Genomic DNA, 22,795 nt, shown 5'->3' with positions numbered 1-22,795 from the left:
CAATAAGCTTCCCTTGGCATATTACAAATTTGTATTCAGGACTGTGCAGTGCCTAAATATGCATCCCATATTGTAGTCCCTAGGTTCGAGTCCCAGTTCCATCTCTGATCTAGCTTCCTGCTAATGTGTGCCTCAGGAGGCAGCAAATAGTGGCTGAAGACTTGGATCTCTTTCCAACTCCATGAGAGACCCAGGCTTTAACTTCCCAATTGTCAGCTTTGACCTGGCCCAGTCATGGCTGTTGCTTGTATTTGGGGAGTCAACCAGCAAGATGGAAGATATCTCTATCTCCTTTTCTCTCTCCTCTCCTTGAAGAGGTAAATAAATAAATAACTAAATAAAATTCCTGCTAAGCCTGAATTTGCTGTGTTACTGTCAACTAAGTTACCCAGTGTCTTTATCACAAACCTGATAGGATGTGATACTCTAAGGCATTAGATAAAAATCTGAACTTAAAATGCAACTGAAGGCATGAGACCAGGAGCAGAAATATAGGAGCTGATGATTGCAGTCTGTGGTCTATTTCTGTGCTGGTAACAACATCATGTTTTGAAGGCAGAAGTCAGAAGATGGAAATGAATCTTATTAATAGAACCTCCCAAAACCAATCTTATTATCTCAAATTAAGATGCTTTTCTATGGTAAAGTTCTTTTGTACCCTGTTCAAAAGTAATTGACACTTATCTGATAAAAATTCATAATTTGTAACAGAAAAAAAATCTTTCAGTAAAGCTTTTAAATATTTGCTTAGACTTGATAGTATGTCCTCTTTTCTGCTTGAGAAGACAGAAGGAATATCTTGAATATTTTTGTTATAAAATGATCTTTATCATCTGTGATGTGCAGAAAAAGAGTATGTATTTGAAAATAGATGCTCTATATTAGCCTCAATTCGTTGCATGGTCATTGTACAGCGAGTCAGTCACTTGCCACAGTCTATCATGACTGTGTGATATCCATTAGACTAATTATTTCATCATCAGTGAGCAACAGCACAGCAAGACTTACAGAAGGGTCCCAAGCTGGTGCCTTATGGCATGTCTCTTTAGAGTGCATGTTCCTTTTAAGAGGTCCTGTAGAAAGAAATACAGAACACTAGGTGAGAAGCATTCACAAGTGTGATGTATGGTGACTGAGGAAGCTGGAACACAAGCAACGCACTAGCAAGGTTAATTCTGGATTTTCCTTAAATGTATCGCATACGAACCTTTCAGCTATCCAGCACAAAAATTACTTCAGTTGTCTTGAAGCTCTTGAATTCTAGCTAGAGAAGAAATCTGAGTGCCAATCCCTCTTTTTGTATAGTTTTCCCCGGGAATATTCATATAATTTCTAAAAATCCTGCTTCCCCATAATGTACAAGTTTTTCAAATATTCACTGAAGTTGATTGTTAAAAAGAAAGCTATGCCTGGGTTGTAAATATTTTTGCATCCAAATAACCATCTTTGAATTCTGTTTCCCATGAATTCCTTGAAGCTCCCTTCTATCCTTTAAATGAGGTGGTCTTACTATGGCTTTAAATGTTTTAATGAGGCATTTTACATTGCTTTTAAAGGTTTCCTTCAAACAACTGCTGATGAGTTTTGCTATTACTATGCAAGAAAAGATGACGGGTTGTGCTTTCCAGATTTTCCAAGAAAACAAATCAGAGGACCAGCATCTAACTACTTGGACCAAATGGAAGAATATGACAAAGTGGAAGAGATTAGCAGGTTCATAAAGATAAATACTCCTTAATTTTAAAAAAATAAAAACCCAACTGAAAAATCTTGTGGTTTTAACAGTGAATCAACTGTCTGTGCTTGTACTCAGTTGCTATATCCTCCAGATGCCTTACTTTTTTTCCTTTTTGGTAGTTGCCTTATTACATTTTTTTTTGGTACTTTGCTTCTCTGAAATCATAACTTAAATGCTTTTAATACTTAGACTACTAATCTTCTGTTATGAGCTTGGCTCCTCTATGATTCATCTGAATTTTATGGGAATAGTTTTAACCGTGAATTTTATGATTGTTTTAGCTTATGGGTCTGTGGGAATACTCAGCACAATTATTATTAGCAAATCCGATTTTTATAAATAGACCTTAGAACTTTCTCTGTGAGTGCCTTTTTGCAAGATTTAATTATTGTGAGTAAGACCTAATTTTAATTATAGTTAGTGAAAGATGAGATAATGAGATAATGAAATGTTAAAATGCATGTTTTGAGTCTTGCTTTTACATTCTGATAGAAGACTGTTTTGTTGTTTTTCAGTGAAAAGAGTTTAAAGAATTCTGAGAATCAAATTGTGACCATTGGGTCACCTGCACTTCATGATTCTCAAAAGGAATTATATTCATTTAGATAATATATGTAATATTAAAGCATATATGTATGTATATTTGATTCCTAAAGGAGTTACATTATAAAAAGGATGCCAACTGTATTTCTTACCTCCTGCCTCTCAAGAAAAGCTTACTGATGTTCTTTCATTTGTTTAGAAAGCACAAACACAACTGCTTCTGTATTCAGGAGGTTGTGAGTGGGCTGCGACAGCCTGTGGCTGCCTTGCACAGTGGGGATGGCTCACACCGCCTCTTCATTCTGGAAAGAGAAGGATACGTGAAGATACTGACCCCTGAAGGAGACATCTTCAAGGAGCCTTATTTGGACATTCACAAACTTGTTCAAAGTGGAATCAAGGTTGGCCTTTTACATTTTCTTGATCATTGCTGTGGCTATGGTAATTTTATTTCAGTGTTATCTCCATCTCTGATGGTACATCCTTGTAATAAAAGGGAAAAAATTGAAGGCAGAAACAAATAGGGCACATAACGGAGCAATAATTACGGCAGCTGAATCAGGCATTGAATTTACATTTTACGGTTTTTGCTGACTGTTAAGCAGTGCAATCAGACCAGTATTTTACATGCTTCCCTTTGTAATTTTTACATTTAAACCAGTTTTTAGCTTTATAAAATACATGTTTTAATCTTGTTAATGGGCTCAATGCTTAAGACTGTTTGACAACATTTGCTAGTGAAAACCAATAATCTTTGGGTTATTTTGCTCATTGCAAATTATTCTTTTATCATATGTATTTTTGAGTGTCTGGCATAGAAAAAGGGTAAGCACTATTGTTTATAGGTAAGTCAGATATTTTCATCTATAATTAGCCATTTATAGCACAGAAGACTATAGCCTTCTTTCCCATTTCTTTCATTTGAATTCTCTTATCAAATCATTTAGTTATATACATTACATTGCCACGTGTGTTGCTCTACAAAAGTAAGATGTGGCAGCATTAGCCATACCAACGTCTAAAGTAATTAGTGCCATTTTAAAATTGAGGTTCATTCAACAGCTCATGGCTATTTTAGGAATGAAACAAATTAACAGTATTATTTGGGAAGAACTAGTCATCCTTCTCATTTCTTCACTGGAAAAATCACCAAAAGGAGGAAGAGTCTGCTCACGCAGAAATGAATTGCTTCCTGTTTTGCTGTGCTCTGCTCAAAGGTGAGAACATCAAAACCTGAAGAAACATATCAGAACAACAGCAACAGCCCTATTCCTGATAGTGAGTCAGTGTCCACCCGTAAAATGCTTAGGGAGACCCAGACAAGGTACAGACAATGCTGGCTAGCTGGGACCCTGTGCCCTCAAGCTCAGGCTGCAAAGGCATCCCCAGGACACGTTGCATAAGGAGAGGTAAACCTTTCAAGGAAAAAGAACTGAAGTGCCAGACACAGATGATTTGGAGAATCTTATGAATTCAGTAGTGTCAACCTTGTCAGTGAAACTTCTCATTAGCATTCATAACCAGTGATCAAAATTTCTCTTGAAATGAATCATCACTGTTTTGCACATCAGTGTGAATAAGTCCAGAAAGTTATAGAAAACTGAACTGAAAGATATATGTAGTTTGGTGCCAACTGTATTTTGAAATCCATGAATAGTTTTTATAAATTGCTTTTCCAAAACTGTCTGAAGACCCCATGAATATGGTGAATGTTCTCTGCTCAGTCTGGGCCAGTATTATTAAAGAGCCAAGGAGAAAGATGCAGTAGCAAGTATATCACTCACCGACAGTAAAGAGGGATGTGTGAAGCTGTTCTCTGTATACAGAGAAAATTGAGGACAATATTCATAAGTAATCATGTGCAGTCCATCATTTAAGAAACTACTGTTAATATTTTGATATACTTTTTCAAGTTTTTAATTCAAAATTAAAACACTTTTTCTTTACTGCAGCTAATAGAGCTGTTCATCTAGCGCTGTGAAAACATGACAAAGATTATGTTCCCTTTTAGCTCTTCCTAAACAATTTTAAAATAAAATTGCAATCTGAAATCATACATACATTTTTTTAGCCTTCTTTTGTCACTTAACAGTGTCTCATAAAGATTTTCCCAGAGAGGAAAACTTTTCATAATGCCTTACTTTGTGCTTCTTTTGGATATTCTATTTCCTTATTGCAGAACATTCAAGAAGGTTCCGTTGTTTTTCTCCCTTGATCAATAATGATATTTATTATTCTCAAGGATACATCACATAACCTGATCATGGATGATTGACTTAATATTCATTCATGGAAAAAAATCTTACTGAGTTGTGTGATATACACCAGGGTACATATTGCCAGTTTGCTTCAAGGTATAATTTGAAATGCTTCAGAGAATCATATATAATTTTAAGATATCATATGACTGAGTATATTGGTTCTTTTGTGTGCAGTTTTAATAATTGTCATCATTATAATAACATAATTAATAATTGTCATTATTTTTCATTATACAGTTTTGTAAATATAGAATTCTTCCTCCCCTTTCTCCAGTTGGTTTTTAAAGGGTATGCATGATGATATCTAAATGTAAATGGACCATATTTACTGGAAAAAATTTGTACAGAGCAGAAAACTGGAAATGTTTTTCTATTTCAGCTTCATCGCATTTTAAATTAGGGCAAAAATGCCACTTAACTCAGGGTGACTTCAGAGTTCCTCCATTGCAATTGACACCCACTGTTTGGGACATTCTGTTCTGACAGACAGACATTTCGTAATACAAGGAAGTGGCACATGCCAGGATTCAGCAGTGCCATGGTTCTGCAATGCATACGCCATACAGGCCCCTCTCAGATCACTGCAGACTTGGCCAAGCATTCAAAATACTTCCCTCCTCACCCAGAGGTGTTCCAGGGTTTCTGGGACTTAACAGAAGTGTTCAAAGACAGTATTCCAGAGAACTTGATAAGGCACATTTTAAAATTCCCCTTAGTGTTTGGCACTAGTGCTGACAATCTGATAGGATCTTGGCCCTGGGTTCTGCAGGGGCTCACAGTGACTGATGAGATAGGAAGCTATGCAGAAGGAAGTCTGTCCTCAGTCTCATGGAACTCCAGGGTCAGGTGTGCCAGAAGAAGCTACTGTTAGTGTCAGGAAGCAGAGGCCAGCACATTGAAAAGATGTTCATGAGCTGAGATTGTTGACCTTGGCAGTATGACCCCAGAGACAAAGCAGATGAGAATGTTTTATTCAGTTTTCATAGATCATAGCATTGCTGTCATTTCCTGTCTTGTCTTTTAAAATCCTATAAGAAAGCATGAAACCATTTGATAGATCAAAGTATTGATGGAATGCTCAGATCACATAATGGGTAATGTCTAAACCAACTCAATTTCTACATGTGTGAAATGAAAATGAGGTGCCACAGTGGCACCTCACCTGCCCATAGCAATAATTAAGGAAGAATTAGGAGCAAATTAAATAAAACATAAAAATGAATTTCTTATTCTAAGAGATATTGGAAGCTGGTGCTGCCCATAGCACTGTAGGAGGTCATGGTGCCCTGGGAGCTTAGCTTGTCCAGTTCACAGAGAAACATTTATTTGCAAACATGCAGAAGCACAAGCCAAAGAATTAACTTCCTTTTGCTAACAGAAATGGCAAAGTTGATATTTTTTTTTTTTTGCATTTGATTGTTTTTGTTTGTTTGTTTGTTTGTTGCATTTGGGGTTTTTTTTAATTAATTATTTTGCATTATGTGACACAGTTTCATAGGCTCTGGGACTCTCCCAACCCCTCCCCATACCCTCCCCCCATGGTGGATTCCTCCACCTTGTTGCAGTATTACAGTTCAAATTCAGTCAAGATTCTTTCATTGCAAGCATATACCAAGCACAGAGTCCAGCATCTTATTGTCCAGATAGATTCAACGATTTCCTGGGCAGACCATCTCTGGTCTGAAGGTAGAGCTGGCAGAAGGTCATCTTGATCGATTAAAAGCCCCAACATAACATCAACAACAATTTACAACATTATGGAATTAATTGACATGGTATTGGGTAACCAATATGTTAAAAAATATTGCATTTGTTTTGTGTCCTCTAAGTATGCATGGAAGTATATTGTACTTTCGTGTTAAGGACCTACGCCTTTCATTACTGGCAAAGTTGATATTAAAGCAGGGTTTTGACAATGTGTAGTGACTTGATAGCCTTTTCATGATAGTGCCCTGAGAAAGCTCGTGCCTCGTTCTGACACTGAAGGGTGGAGCAAACCATCCCACTGCTGCACCACTTCATACTTTTGGGGGGTGAGGTATATGAGCAAGCACCCGCGCACTGGGGCTGTCTTAGGATACCAGATGACTTGAAATCTTGAAAGAGTGTGTCTGTCTGAAATCTGACTCAGAGCTTCTGGCAAGGACTGGAACCAGGCCTCATCCATTGTAGTTGTCAGGGCTGACAGGCCCATCAGTGGCTCCGAAGAACAGACATCCACCCTAACCACCTGACAGAGTTTAAAATTTCTCCCACCAAATTAGATCAAAATGTCTGGGCTTGGAACCTAGCATAGGCATGTGTTTTAAGCTTTCCCAGGTAATTTTATTATGTAGCCAATTTGAATAATACTGATCTAGACTGAGCCAAACCTCTGGGTTACTAAAACAGTGCCCAATAGTTGTTCTCTCGCAGTCTACACCCAGGTCCCGTTCCTGCCATGGCCGTGGAGAGCACAGGCCAGAACACCCCTGTGCTATCGACTTTTAATATACATGGTGCTTGTTTGATTTGAGTGAGGTTAGAAAGTAACTGTGACAGTGTGTGACACACTAGATAAAAAGTTTTGGAAATGCTGTTCTCGAATCTCAACAAATAATTCTATTGGGAAAGTGCATTACATGTTAATTTTTTTCCTGTTTTTCTCCACTATGGAATCTAATGTTCAGATTGTTGGCAAGATTGTCATTGATCTTGTTACTAAAATATGTAGCTTGGTATTATATCTTTAAACCTTAGGAAAAAATACCAACAACACCAAAAGATGCTTTCTTATGATTTTGTCAAAGCGCCTACAACTATGAATGATCCAAAAGCCAGCCTTAGCTTTGCATGTGTGCAGGAGACAAGCCTGCACCTGTCACCTACAGGTGGCCTTTTAAGGAGACTCAGACACCTGTGCAGCCACAAGACAGAGAGGCTCGAAAACTCAGCACCCCGGGCCCGGCGGCGTGGCCTAGCGGCTAAAGTCCTCGCCTTGAAAGCCCCGGGATCCCACATTGGCGCCAGTTCTAATCCCGGCAGCTCTACTTCCCATCCAGCTCCCTGCCTGTGGCCTGGGAAAGCAGTTGAGGACAGCCCAATGCATTGGGACACTGCACCCACGTGTGAGACCCGGAAGAGGTTCCAGGTTCGCGGCTTCGGATCGGCGTGCATTGGCCCGTTGTGGCTCACTTGGGGAGTGAATCATCGGACGGAAGATCTTCCTCTCTGTCTCTCCTCCTCTGTGTATATCTGTCTGTAATAAAATGAATAAATCTTTAAAAAAAAAAAAAAGAAAGAAAACTCAGCAGCCCTAGGCTAGCAGCAGCAAGCTAAAGGACTGGTCCATCACTGGAACAAGTGTCACCAGACTCCTGTACCTCCCTAGCTACTTGGATCCTTACTTTAAAAGCTGCTTTTTTTTAAAGATTTATTTATTTGCATTGAAAAAGCAGATATACAGAAAGTAGGAGAGACAGAGAGGAAGATCTTCCATCTGATGATTCACTCCCCAAGGGCCACAACAACCAGAGATGAACCAATCTGAAGGCAGGAGCCAGGAGCTTCTTCTGGGTCTCCCACGTGGATGCAGGGTCCCAAGGCCTTTTGCTGTCCTCAACTGCTCTCCCAGGCCACAAGTAGGGAGCTGGATGGGTAACAGGGTGGCTGGGATTAGAACCAGTTCCCCTATGGGATCCTGGTGCATTCTAGGCGAGCACATGTGTGGTTAAAAAAAAGTATGAGTTACATTTCTTCTTGTCTCAAATTTTTTTGTTTGAGAGGCATAAAGCTAGATTTACGCAGACACTTCCCATCCACTCATTCATTCTCCAAATACCTGCAAAGGCCAGGCTGAGCCAGCAGATGAAAGTCCAGTATGCATTTTCCAGATGAGCAACAGGAACCCATTTATTTCAACCAATACCACTGCCACCCAGGCTCACATTAGCACACTTCTTGAGTCAGGAGCCAGTCAGGTATTGAACCCAGATGTTCCAATATGGGACATGTGTATCTGCATCAAAGTCTAAACGACTAGACCAAATGACTGCCACAAATTGTACTTCTTAAAATCATTACAATAAGGGGTAGGTATTGTGACACCGTGGGTCAAGCCACTGCTTGGAATGCTCCTATCCCATTATCCGAGTACCAGTTCAAGTCTCAGCTCCTCCATTTCCCATCCTGCTTTCTGCTAAAGTGCACCCAGGGAGGCAGCAGGTATTGGCTCAAGTACTGAGTCTCTACAAACCACATAGGAGACCGAGATATAGGTTTCCATTTCCTCTTGTCAGTCAAGCTCAGCCCTGGCTGTTACAGGAATTTGGGAAATGAATCAGTGAATGCAAGATGAATCTTTGTTTTTCTCTACCATTCTGCCTTTCAAATGGATTGCAAAAAATAAACAAACTTTAAGTGGTATAAGAAAAAAAACACCACTTTGAATGTTTTTCACGGCATTTTAAATGTATCTAACCTTTCAGATTACTACTTAGAAGTTTTTAAACCTCATCTAAAGGAGAATGGTTGTAGACATGGAAATAAACATCAAATAAACATATTCAAAAGGTGGTAGAATTCCTCTTCTACAAAACTTTAATGCACCATCTTTTTCTGTTGTTTAAAATACCAATTCCAAATTATCCAGTTAAATGTGAACTGTACATGTATAAGTAAGAATTTATGGTAGTGATGTTTAATACCAAGGTAACAATGACATAACTTTGAACATCACTGCCTTTGTTTTAGCGAGCATACCTGATGCTTTACATCAAGATGCTCTGTGGGAAAAACATTGTGTTTGGCTTTTCTATAAGTTCAATCTCATTTTATCTATCATAAATGCCATTAGCAAATCCCTCAGTATAGACTGAACATCTTAATCTGTCAAAATCTGAAACACAAAATGCTGCAAATCCCCAAACTTTGATTCCCAGTGTGATTCCACAGGTGGAATATTGTACACCAAGGAATTCTGCTCCATCAACAGAATTACTGAAAATATTGTGTATGATTGTCTTCAGACTGTGTTGATAGGGTGTAGATAAAGCATAAATGAATTCATTTTTAAGCCTGGGTCCCAACTCCAAGATATTTCATCATACATATGCAAATGTTCCAAATTTTAAAAAATGGTATCTGAAACTTCTAGTTTCAAGCATTCCAGATAAAGGATACTCGCAGATAATGGGACATAATCTCAGTATAATTTTCTGCTTAGTTAAGTTAGTTTGCTCTTCTGGTGCACTTTCATTATTTTCAAATTTGCTAATCTAATGTTAGAAAATTTTTAAGTAGAAGTTTGTGGGCATAGGTATATATGTGTAAATATATACATGTATTATATATATATGTATGATTCATGCCAGTTTAGACAACTTTGATCTATAGATTATTTTCATCCTTTTTCTTTCCTTTTTTTTTTTTTTTGACTAAAATCTAAGTAAAGTGAGCCACATGTGCATTGTCCTCCAGTTCAGTAGAGCAAATCCAGCCAATTACATTTTAGGTCCCCTAAGTTCGGGATGAGGTAAGCAAAGTTCTGACATTCACGTCTTTATATTTGCTTATGACTTGAAGAGTAAAGGAAATAGAGGCTATAATTCTGAGAGATTGTATGGTAATCTTTTTTCATAAAGCAAGTGGAAAAACAGGAAGTGTAGACCCTAGGAAAGCCTTCTCTGCCTTTAGAAAGCTCCACTCTGCCATAGCCTATTGCTGATTGCTAAAGACAGAGCAGATCGGCCCTGACAGCGGCTGTCTCCACTGCATGAGAAACACTGAGGAAACCACAGAACTCTGTATAAATGGTCAAGGATAATACAGCACTGCATTTAAAGAAATTCACTAGTTTTTCTTTCCTAATACTACTGTGTGTGTGTGTGTGTGTGTGTGTGTGTACTGTGAGAACACTCTCAGCAAATGTTAGGCATTTAACTCACCCCAACCCAGTGGTCTTCAAGCAAGCCATGTTGCTAGCAATGATGCCACTTTCATCTTTCTGTTAATCATAGTCATCATTTTTTAAAAGTACTTACTTTGTAAAGCCAAGTACACAAACAACCTCTGTAATTCTTACAGTAGCCCTGCAAGGTGGGTGTTACTATCCCTTTTCATAGATGAAGAGACTGAGGCCCAGATGTTAGATGAGCTGCCCAAGATAGCATAGCTCAAGAACCAGAGCCAGACTGCAAATGCAGATCCTGTGGCCTTGTGCTGTTGGTCACCTTAGATGAGTGGCACTGCTGAAGAGGCAAAGCAGTGAACAGGGCAATGCATGTCAGCCTGGGAAAGCAGAGGATGAGCATCTGAAGTGGAGTTCAGGGCTGTAATGCTGGTCACGGTACTTGCACCATGGACTGCTTGTTCGGTCTCTTGGCTTAGTTTCGTCATCTCTTCAGTGGAGATAATTAAAGGCTCTACCTAATACTTCAGATGAACAATCACACACAAGTGTGAAATGCTTTGTAAACTTGTGCTGTTATCAGCATGTGTCATGCTAACATAAAAAGGGGAGACAACAAAAGAAAACTTGCCCAGCCCCCGTGCAGACTCACAAACCTTTTGACCACTGTCAACTCTACTCCCAAGTTTTTAAACAGTCCCCCTTCACACGTTTGCAGGGTCCCATGGATTCAAAGTTAGATTGGTACCTGCAGGGCAACATGCTTTACCTCAAAGAAAAGAACAGGTTAGTGTTCTCAGCATCAGCGTTTGGCGTCGGGTGCATGGGAGTGCTCCCTGCGTTGCTGTGCTGCAGCCCCCGTGCTGGAATCTCTCTGAGCACGGGTCTAACAATGGTGAAGCAGGAGCAGCTGACCCAGCAGCAAGCTTTCATCAGAATTCCCTTGCTTTTCTAGTAGTTATTCTCAACCTGGATATTATAGTAATGTAGGTCTTTCTGTGTGTTTATTTTGGAACGTGGCTTGTGTCAATCTGCCATAGAGTTAATAAATTGTAGGATTTGCAAAGGAAATACACTGAGACTGAAAACTAAGGAAGGCGCATATTTCTGCCCACCAGAACCCAAGGCTCAAAGCACAGATTTAGATGGAAGGAGTGGGAAGGGGGCCGTGGAGAAAGTAGCTAGGGAGTTAATTCGTAAAGTCACAATCCAGAGAGTGCATTACTCAGCGGATTATTTAAAAAAAAAAAAAAACTGATCAATAAAACATACCACTAGTTCAAAAAAGAACTCTATAACAAAGGCTTTAAACTGAAGCAACAGCAGCAGCAAATAGCAGTGTGCTTGGCGATGAAATGTGCTGATGATCAGGTGGAAACACAAAAGTAGAATGACCTCAACTCTCTCCCTGTCACACCTCAGGGCAAAGAAGGCTCTCTTCCTGTCAACCCAGCATTCTATAGGAAGTCTGTTCAAATCTTCTTTGGAATTCTTAAGTGTAGTATATTGTGCTCAACAGACTTCTTTTACATATATGTGTGTGTGTGTGTATAAATATAAATATATATATATATATAAAACACAAAGATATACACAAAATATACTATCAACTGATACATTATAGTTTAATGTATTTTTGGTAGTATTTGTCATATTAACATATCTGGCAGATTGAGTTACTGTGGTCTGGGATTGTTGGGATCCAAACTGGATTGTTGGGTAGAAAGTCAAACCAACTTTGAACTTTTTAATCAAAATTTCCTATTGAAAAAATCAAGACCATTCTGTGTTGTGTCATCAGGAGAAAAACATGAGAACTCTTTATTTTCTGAGTTTCATAAATGTCTAGCCCAGTGTGATTTTGTGATTTTTCAGGTCACAAGGGCTCAGAAATGATCATCAAAAGGGAGATAAAATTTGAAATTTTTTTTCTAGTGAATTTCTGCATTTCTGTTTTACTCAGTCTGGGAGGGCAATACACAGTTTAATTTTAAATTCATTAATTCAATCATCTTAACTATCATGCAGGTCTAAACAAGAAATCACAGAAAATAGTAATTTACTCAGATTTGAAATATATGCCAATTACTCTCCTATAAATCAGGCCAAAAACATAAAAAAAGGATGAATTTTATTTAAATTATTTCTATTATTGCCAGGAGTTGAAATTATTTAATGTGGTTGAAGAAATTATTCCAGTAGATTGCAGCCAGCACAAAAATAAAATGTTGAGAGAAAGGACCTTCACGTCATGTATGCCCATAAAATCTTAAAAGATATTTCCATGAAATATTGAAATAATTAATATTCTAAGATTCTCTTTAAAGACATCTCAGTTATTAAAGAAAAAAAATTAGTAAGTCATTTCTAAACCTGCCTCTTATCCTAAAGCACCTTTGAGCCAATTGGATCACAGACTTAAGTGAAATGACATCTGTCCCTAGGCTATTTCTAGACATCTGTTCTGTGAAAACCCTTACCCACTGGTTTGAAACTGCCCAGAAGAATTCCATAAATAAATAGCCAAGTACAATGTGAACAGAAAATGCTTGTTTTGAAGGGGAGAAGACATAAGAAAGCCCTACTCCAAAGAGGATAAAAACTGAATTTAATTCCCATTAAATACTGAGGCTTTCTCTGAAAGCGTGGCTGGTGCAGCTCCCACAGCGCCAGCATCTTTGCAGATGAGCTGTGATCACACCTGTTCAGGAGAAGTAAAACAAAAACTCGAGCTGACTTCCCTGCACACACAGGTCACCAAACATCTGTCAGAAGTTATCAATTACTGCCCAAAGACTGCATGCAAGCCTGTGACCTGTGGTTGAAAAAGCTATGAGCTCATTCTCTTCCCTGGTCTGTGGTTTCTCCTTGTTACCATGAAAGCTTCTGTTTAAAGCTCCAGGGATTTGGAAGATGTGCTGTCCCCGCCCACCCCCCATGTTAATAGCGTATTTACACCCAAGGTTTCTGCATACCTCCCCCTGGGGCTGATGGCAGTTAGAACTCAGTGACTTGTAAGTTTGGGGCTAGCACCACCAAAATGCTTAACCCAATAGTTGACATAGTTCCTTAACTGCATACATTTCTTAATTACAGCCTCCAGACAATGTCTCCTTATTCAAGGGGGCTTTTGTTGCTGCTGTTGTTATTTTAAGATTTTGGCTTTGATTAAATGTTAATGCATTTAAAACTTTTGAACAAACAACAAATGAGTACCTCCTTGCTGCCTCCCCCCCCCACACACACGCAAATTTAAAAAACAAATCCTCTGCTTTGTTTAGAAAGAGTTCATTATTAGAGATACTGTAAGTGAAGGTTCTCATGATAGCATCAGTTGTCTGTGCCTTTGATCCCGGGTCAGTCACATTCCTTCAGTGTCCCAGCTCTGTCAAAGTCTGCATCCCTGCGTGCCTGTGGCACTGATCTGCTCTACGGACAGAGGCACCAGTTTGGCCACTATGTGTCTGTGTGGTTTGGAACATTCTACCAAACCTTCTAGATTCTTCACATCCTCATCTTGGAGGCCAGGGCAATAGGCAACGTGACACCACAATCTTCAGTGACTCTAAAATTCTGCAAATTGAAGACCCACAGGCTCTGAGCACTCCCAAGAGAATTATGGTCGGCATGATTTGGACATGCAGTGATTCTCCATGCTTGCCAGAAGTGTGCCACTTCCTTTTTGCTCTCTTCTGATGTCTTACCCTTCTTAATGACACAGAAACCCAGTCAACATCCCCCACAGTAGGGAAGCCCACTGGCTCTCATGACATTGACAAATAGGTGTACTCAACTTCTGTAGATTCACCATGACTCCCAGTGATCTTTTCAAAGCTGCAGCAATTCAGCATGTAGTGAAAATTCAGGATTCAGTTCATGTCAAGATAAAGTCTTGAATTTGCAAGAATAAGAAGGCAGTTTTCAGCTATGGGTTTCAAGGTGAAGGTGTACAGTGAAAGGTGCAAGGTGCTGGTGGGGAGCGGGCAGGGTCACCCTGGGGGAACAGGAGCAAAGATGAGCAGAAGGCAAGAAGGCAGCAAGTGCAGCTCTGTGTGGGAGGGTCAGGGGCGCACCTCAGTGGTGAAAGATCTCACAGGTTCTGCTGTGCCCTGAGTGAAACATGGAATCACTGGAGATTGTCAACAAAACAGTGATATGATCTAACAGAAAATGTAATGCTTTTGACCTAACACATTTATTTTAAAGGCAGAAAAAAAACAGATACAGAATTTCCAGTCATTGACTCCACAAATGCCTGTGAAAGCCAGGATTGGGCCACATGCTAGTCCATGAAGATGTCAAGAGCCCAGTTTTTATGCGATCACTCCTGTCTTCCAGGATCTGCATTAGCCATAAACTGGAACCCAGAGCTAAAACTGGTCTTTGAACCCAAGCACTCTGAGGTGGGATGCAGACCCCTTGACTAGCAACTTAACCCCTGGACAAATAGCCACCTCAGGCTTTTCAAACAAGATCAAGAGTAGTGTGCTGGGAAGGGAAGGGAAGGGAAGGGAAGGGAAGGGAAGGGAAGGGAAGGGAAGGGAAGGGAAGGGAAGGGAAGGGTAGGGTTGACACAGGAGCACAGAGTCAGCATTGATTAGTGGCTCTCACTGGCTCGAATGTACTTTGTGCCCATGAGCTGGGCATTTCACCGCAGGAGCCTCAGTGTTTTCACCTATGAAACAAAAGGCCAATAGTATTTGAGAGTTCCATCACTCTCCCATTTTAGAGGATTAATATTTGGAAGAATTTTTAGCAAATTTTCCTATTAAACGTAAGCACTTTTACAGATGGTATTTTCCAAAATTTATATCTTTCTATTTGCCATAGCTTTAAAGTGCAAATTTTGAAACTCTGTGCCTTAACAACATCGGCTATTTAATGAGTTCTCAGGAAAGGCTATAAATTACAGGAAAATATCAATTGTGGTAATGTACAGAGGAGAGTTCACTGTGATCCCATTATAAATGTTAATTCAGGAAAATGGGAACCACAACTAAAGACTTGGTGAATGATATTCACACATGGACAAGTTTCTTCCAGGGAAATGTACGCTTAAGTAGGGAAAAGGAAATGTGATCAAATGAGACTTTATACAAAGGATGATTATACTTGGATTTAACATATAAAAGGTCAAAATCCAGGTATCCTGAGGTCAGAGAGGCTTAATACAATAACAGAATGTAAAAATAAAGACCTCTCGGAAAGAAGATTAGGAGACAGTGCTGTGGGATCTTTCTCACTCTTTAAATACTAAAATAAGAACCTTACTTATAAAGTACCCATCATTCACTCTCACAAGTAGAATGCTCCCAAGTGTTGTTGATAGATTTTGTCTTTGTTGTTGGCTTCTAAAAAATAATCCCATCCAACAAATCTGTCTCTTGGGCTGTCCCCTGAGCTTGCCACAGTCTGTCGTATTCTACCTGCCTCAGAATTGACAGGTGTTGAGTTTGGTTGTGGACAGAGTAAATTAGATGCAGAAAATAGTAAAGGGAAAGAGGAATGTTGATCGTTTTACTTGCACATGTATTTCCTTGAGAGAAATCCCATGGTGCCAATTAACCTAACTTATTCCAAAACAATTCTCTGTTTGGAAAGAATAATTTTCTTTGTGGGTGTTCGTTGAAATTGTATGCCTCATCCCCTGTTATTACTGAGATGTGTGCTGTACAATTGGAAATACCAGCCTCATTTCCATGCACTGTATAGATTAGAGCTGTATCCCACACACAGTGTCAAATAATCTGTTTTAATTTTGTCCAATGCACACATATTTTAACTTTTAGCAGTTTTTAAAAATACACCAAAGCAATTTCCATCTAATATGGAGCCAACTATTTCATGTCAAAGTGCTGGAAAAAAAAAACTGAAAGCAAGAAATTTTTGTTTTAATCAGAAAATAGCCTTAGTTGTAGTGTTTTGTTTTGTTTTTTGGTTTTGTTTTTTGTTGTTGTTGTTGTTTGCAAAGTCAACTTTTTTGGGTTGGCTTAAACGGCATCTTTATTTTCTTTGAAATTATGAATGCATTTTTTTCTGTAGTGTTTGTGTGTGTGTGGCGAGGGGAAACCAGATTAGAAAATATTGAAAAGATCTAACTTACTTGGGAAATGCATTCTTCTTAGGTTTCTGGGCTATTTTTTTAACCTAATAAATCAATTAGCCAATATTCATTCTAAGATTTAATGTGACTAGAATATATATGCTTTTCATCAGGACACACATCATTTTATGTCTGAAACCACCACACACAAAGAATTTAATTCTGACAGACATTTTTTCTCAGCATAAATACTTTCGGGCCAATAGTTGTCCCCACTTAATCATGCTTCTTAAAAGTGAATTCCAAAAAATGAAAAAAAGTGAGCCCCCGAATGACCCCTGGTAAGGTGAGTTGTCAGTAAATTACTTTTATGATATGCCCTAAGGAAGCAGGTCTGCTAGAAACTTGGTAGGGAGCTGGCTCCATCTGCCTCTGGGGCGATGACCTTTAACTTTATCTAACCTCTGTATTTCTAATTCTCAATGTCTGGAGACAGTTGGTTGCTTTGTTGAGGAAGGCGACCTCTCTGACGCCTAGAAGACAGTATTAGCCACACACTCCTTGCTTAACTTCCAGGTGAAATTGTATTTCTGCGTTTTAATTTTACAAACCAAACATTTAATGAATACAAATAGAAATGAGTTCAAAACAGATGAGTTAAATTATGACTGCCTTGGGTGACATTTGGAAGGCACTGTAGAAAATTTAATCCTCCCAGTTTTAATAATTTGAATTTATTATGACACTTGAAATTTTATAAAAATCATTAGAATCTAATTAAAAAATCATGCCAGTGTACATTTATTTGTTTTCTCTGAATATTTAGTTGTTTGGCTGTATTAGACCAAAAATGTTAGGAAATACTATGTGTGTGTTTTATTTTATTTTTTATGTATATAAAATATAAAAGCATTAATATTCAATTAATAATTAGGGCATTACTTGTGTAGATATGTAATTATCTTTGAATGAATGCCCATAAATATTCAATTTTTCTTCTTTTCCCATTCACTTTTTTTTCTAACATTGAATGAGCCAGTATTATTAGTTAATTCCAAAATAGTAGTACTTCATGGTTAAAATTTATTTTCTTTAAGTGTATGCTGTTTAATATAGAAATAAACTGTATAACTGAAGGAAATATTGCTTTGTTTAAAGATTAAACTTAACAACCTGATTTTTATGTTTGTTTATATATGTATTTAAAAGGCGTATTGACGGAGAGAGAAAAAAAATCTTCCATCCATTAGATCTCTCCAAAGCCAGGAGCTTGGAACTCCATCCATGTCTCCCAGGTGGGGAGCACAGACTCAGATTCCTAATACTTGAACCTGTCACAACGCCCGCGTCGCCGCGTACCCCGAGCCGAGCGGAGGCACTAGGGTTACAAACAGACAACACATAAGACAACACAAGACAACAAGCAGTGGGTCACTCTTGTAAACAGAATGCCGTTTATTTGGGGTCAGCCTGCATCTTTTATAGTCTGCCTAGTCCCTCCCAGTATTATCCCAATGCTCAAGCAACTCCTAAGCTCCCCTGGGGGCATCTTAACAAAGAGGAAGCAGGGAAGAGGAACTTGCAGTCAAGCCAGGGGCTAAAATGCATTAGGCCAAGATTGCCCATCCTCTTACCCTTTAGAAACAAGCTAAGCTGTGGAGTTAACCCTTGGGAGACCGGGGCCTACATGAACCATCATCTGTTGCCTCCCAGGAAGCACATTAGCAGGAAGCTAGATGAGAGTAGAGTAGCTTGGGATGCAGGCATCCCAAGAGGCAGCGTCACTGGCTGTGCCACAAGGCACAGCACTACACACCTGATTTTTAATCACTCTCTGTCCAGATAGATAAATTCATAGACCAAATGTAAAACTTTTCTGTAATCTCTTTGGTTTATATTTCATATTGTAGGATAAGCAAAGCCAGGCAGACTAAGCCTTCCAGCTGATATCAGTCCTCTAGAGGAGATCAACAATAAGCAGTCACAGAAGCGATTAATGTAACTTCAGTAATTTTTCAGTGGGGAAGGGAAAAAATCAGCAAATTCTTTCCTATAAACCAAAGGTTCTGGCTCGAGAGTATATGTAAACAAGATGGAAGTTTTAAATATAGCTTAAATGCCACCCAGGAGAAACCCAATGGTAAAAGTTGTCAACAAACTGAGGGTAAACTTTCCCTAATGGGGAAAATATTAAATTGGTGACATTAATGCTGGGAGTAGCTTTCAGGAACTCCCAAAGAATTCAATACAGAATGCTGCCCTGATAGTTTATGTTTGGGTGTTTTTGGTGGAAAAAAAAAATCCTTATTTGGCTATATTAGTTTGCAATTACTGGGAGTTTTTTTTTTTATAGAATATAAAGTACAAAGGAGGGATAATAGTAAACCAGAATGTTAGACACACTCTGCAACGCCTACAGGGAGATTTCACATGAAAAAATGATGAAAAATCAGAAAATGTGGATGCAATAGTTAAAATTGATGATGCATCATTGCACTAATATCCAGTTTTTCTTGGGCTGTTTGTTTATCATGATCCTGCCCAAACTGTTTGTCATCCTGTACACTTCCACATGTGATGGCTTATATGATTTGTTTTATTGCAGAATTGTTTGTGTTTGGGGCTTGTCAAAATTTCATGGGAAGGTGTCTTAATAGTCTTAAACCGTTATAGCATAGTCCATATTATTGTTTTTCTAAAGACTTGCCGTTCAAATACCGTCAAAACCTGATCATATTCCTAATACATGATATACAGTGAACAGAACCCGTATCTGTCACTGCCTCTAGAGGCCAATCCCAAACTCAAAGCATGGAACAGGTAACATAGTTCCTTGCAAAAGGAGTGTTCTGACCAGAAAAAAAAAAATGTATTCAAGAGGCAAAAAGAGAGAACTTCCATCTGCTGATTCAATCCCTAAATGCCTACAAAAGCCAGAATGGGCCAGATTGAATCTGGGAGTCAGGACCCAGCAGCCCAGTCCAGGTTTCCCACATGGGTGGTCCAACTATTTGGAGCATCACCTGCTGCCTCTCCAGGTGCACATTAGCAGGAGGCCAGAGTAAGCAGTCAAGTGAGGACAGGAATCCAGGCACCCTAGGAGGACACAGATATCCCAAGAGCTGTCTTCATCACTTGGACAAATGCCTAACCCAGAAAAAAGAATTTGATAGTGAGCAGGAAAAGCAACAAAGGTGTAAAAATTAAATGAGGGAGGTGAAATACTAGGTGTTTTTGTTCGTTTGTTTTTAGTTTGGAAAATAGGGATTTAAAAGCTAATTATTTGGATGGAAAAAGTTTGAAATCCATGCATCATTGTTTTCCTAGTATATTTTCCTATGAAATGTTTGAAGGCCATCAGTAGAAGCTGAGAAATTATAAATGACTCAGTATAGGCTACAATCAAAGTATAAAATAAGAGTGGGAGATGCCAGAGAAAAGAATGGGAAACTTTATCCCTTGGAGAATGGCTGAGCCTCACAAGAGGAAATGGTTTAAAAGGGTGTAGGCAGAAAAGGAGAAAGAGCCTGACATGCAGGAACTATGATCAAGAGAGCTATGAGCAGGCTGAACCTGTAAACGGAGGTCAGAGAAGGCAGCTATACAATTACAAATCAGTTGACATATACTTGACCAGGGATTGTAATTTTCTTTCCGTGGCAGACAACAAGAACTTGTCCCCCATCAGCACCCCACTCTCCTCCAGGGATGCCTTAGTCCCATGTGTTACAGTTCATTTCCTAAGGCAAATATCTTCCCTTATCTGCTTTTTTATGGCTATACCTCCATTTGTATGGGATTTGGAAGTTGTTATTGTCTACATGGCAAAACAGCTGAAGAACTAAATTTCAAAAGAACTGGAAAAATGAATGCTTGGGAACAGATTGGAGGCGAAACAGAAATTCAGTTCAGACAGGTGTAATGGAAAAATGAAGCAGCTCCTGGTTTGCTTTTCCTTTTATGTGTTGGCTTCATTCTCGCACAGGCTTTCTCTCTGCAGTGTAGATTATAGCAGTCCAGGCTGTGCGTCCCAGCAGTGCCACTCCTTTGTCTTGAAAGTGCCAGAAGAGATCTCATAACTTGGCCCCTCTCCTATCATGAGCCGCTCACAGGTCCCAAGAGCAAGTGCCTTTCCCTTGAGCAGGGGACAGGTCCAAAACACTGGGCAGTGACTCATGGGTCACTGAATCCCCAAGCTAAAGATGGGGTGCTGTGACAAGAGGTAGTGGGATGCTGGATAGTACAATGAACAGTTTTTATAGGGAGTCAGAGCCCAACATTCAGCCCTGCCTTTTTTCTTCCACACACTGACCCTTTCCAGTGTTCAAGAGTTGCATAATGTCCTACGGAAAACTTTCTGTTGGTGTAGTACACTTCCTTTGGTGGTACCCATTGCTTGTGTTTTATTCATCTTCTTGTTTGAAATTGTAGACTCAGACACCCACATTGGATGTGCCAGTGAATTATGCATCGTAGAGTATTACAAACCCTGGAAGCGATGGGATCCAAAAGACTGAATTGACAAACTTACAAATTTGTAAAAAACAAAACAAACAAAAAAAAACCTCATCTTCCCCAACACAGACTAGCTGAGGCCTTGTAAGAAACCCAACCTGTCTTCTCCTTATTTTGAAAGGTTTTTGTAAAATTTCTATTTCATTTACATCCATTAATCATATTTATTAGTAGTGAGTCACTGTAGAGTTTGCAGCGAAACCTGCAAGAATAACTGAAGTATATAGGAAACAGCCTCCAAAATGCTTAAGTGGGGAATATGAAACATCTAATGATAAGGTTTTACATTTTTGCAATATATGATTTCAGAATATTTTGTAACTGTGGCTCTAGTTTGCATTTTCTATCCAAACTCCATTATGTGCAACTGAATTAACTTTGGTAAACAAGTACTTGGATAACATGTTTCCATTTCTCTTTAGTCAAAATAATAGTGCGATTAGTGTGATGTAGACTACTTAACATCTAACGTTGTCGTTATTTCTTTACTCCTTGAAATATGCTAGGGCTTTCTGAAGATTCCCATGAGTCTACTAGTATGTCTTTACTAGGTGTTTCATATTCACATTAAAAATCCATTCTCACTTATTCACTTAAGTGAAAGTAAGTTTGAAAAAGCACAATTCTTGACTACCCACAAGTGTGTGTACCTTCAACCCTAATAGTTAAGAAAACCTTTAAATTAGTCGTTTTTCCCTCACCAACAGCCTTTGTCACACTTAAACATCATCTTGAAATTAGGGGTAGCTACATCCAGTAAGCATTTAACAGTAAAAGGTTTATTTCTTTTTAATGGAGATTCAAATTAATTTATGTCTCCCATGCATAAGTTTTAAATAGGGGTTATATTATATAAGAATATCATAGAATTTCTTTTTGTCCTTTCTGCCTAAAAGCATGCATGTGTTTTGACTGTGCCTTATGAAAACACTTTTCTTATTTTTCTAGAATGTTATTGCTTTATGTGTTGTATCCATCCACTCTAAAGGCAGTGTTTAATTTGCTTCTGTAGAGAGTCGGAAGTACTTGACCCTATTGCTTTATTTCACCTCCTCGGTCTCCTGTCCTATTGGTCATTCTGCCATTTGATTTGATTTTTCAAATCATGAGAAGATGTTTTTCTTTGAAACTGATGTTTCCTTTGAAACTGATGAGACCCTAGATGGGATCCACTCAAGGGCCTGTTACCACAAGATGTTAGAAAGCTACTTTGCGTTTGATCAGAAAGCTGATGAAATAGTGAATTTCAGTTTAGAAAAATGTTTTCTGAAGATCTTCCTGAATGTGTAGGAATACGCTGAACGTCCTCCCTGTGCTTTGTAGATCTGCAGAAGGAGTGAGGCACAGCTCCACGCAGCGGGGCAAGGCTGTAGGGTGACAATTGTTAATTGATGGATTCATTCATGAAGCAAACATTTCTTGGACTTCTTATAATTGAAACAGAGGAACTGAAGAAATTCTGGATATTCTCTGTATTTATTGATTCATTATGGTAAACTAATTACAAACATCCTGGAAGAGATTTATGGTGTTGTAACAGATGAGAAATCAGGCATGAATAACAGTTTATGGACCTGTGTCCCTGGATTATTTTTTTCCCCCTGGAAAAAAATGTCTCCCTATTTGCTTGTTTACCTTTAAGGTATGAGATTATTTCATTGTTCACAATAATAACTTGCAAAACAGTAAAATGCATAAAATCATCACTTATCCTTAGTAAGGAACAGAAACATCTCAAACTGAATATTTTGATTAAATAATAATTTAAAAGGTACTTGATTAAAATTTCCAATTTTGAAAATATCTTT

General features: G+C 38.7%; 1 protein-coding gene across 2 annotated transcripts in view; it reads left to right on the top strand.

Moving 5' to 3' along the window:
• HHIP (hedgehog interacting protein) overlaps nucleotides 1-22,795 on the top strand; it is a 96,428-nt gene that overhangs the window by 12,705 nt on the left and 60,928 nt on the right. For both annotated transcript variants that reach the window (XM_058666805.1, XM_004588138.4), the window contains exons 3-4: nucleotides 1,557-1,713; nucleotides 2,481-2,682. In XM_058666805.1, coding sequence (XP_058522788.1) covers nucleotides 1,557-1,713; nucleotides 2,481-2,682 — 359 coding nt within the window. The remainder of the gene's footprint in view (nucleotides 1-1,556; nucleotides 1,714-2,480; nucleotides 2,683-22,795) is intronic.

Source organism: Ochotona princeps, chromosome 7, assembly GCF_030435755.1.
Source record: "Ochotona princeps isolate mOchPri1 chromosome 7, mOchPri1.hap1, whole genome shotgun sequence".
NCBI lineage: Eukaryota > Metazoa > Chordata > Mammalia > Lagomorpha > Ochotonidae > Ochotona > Ochotona princeps.
This window is presented reverse-complemented; position numbering and strand designations above follow the sequence as displayed.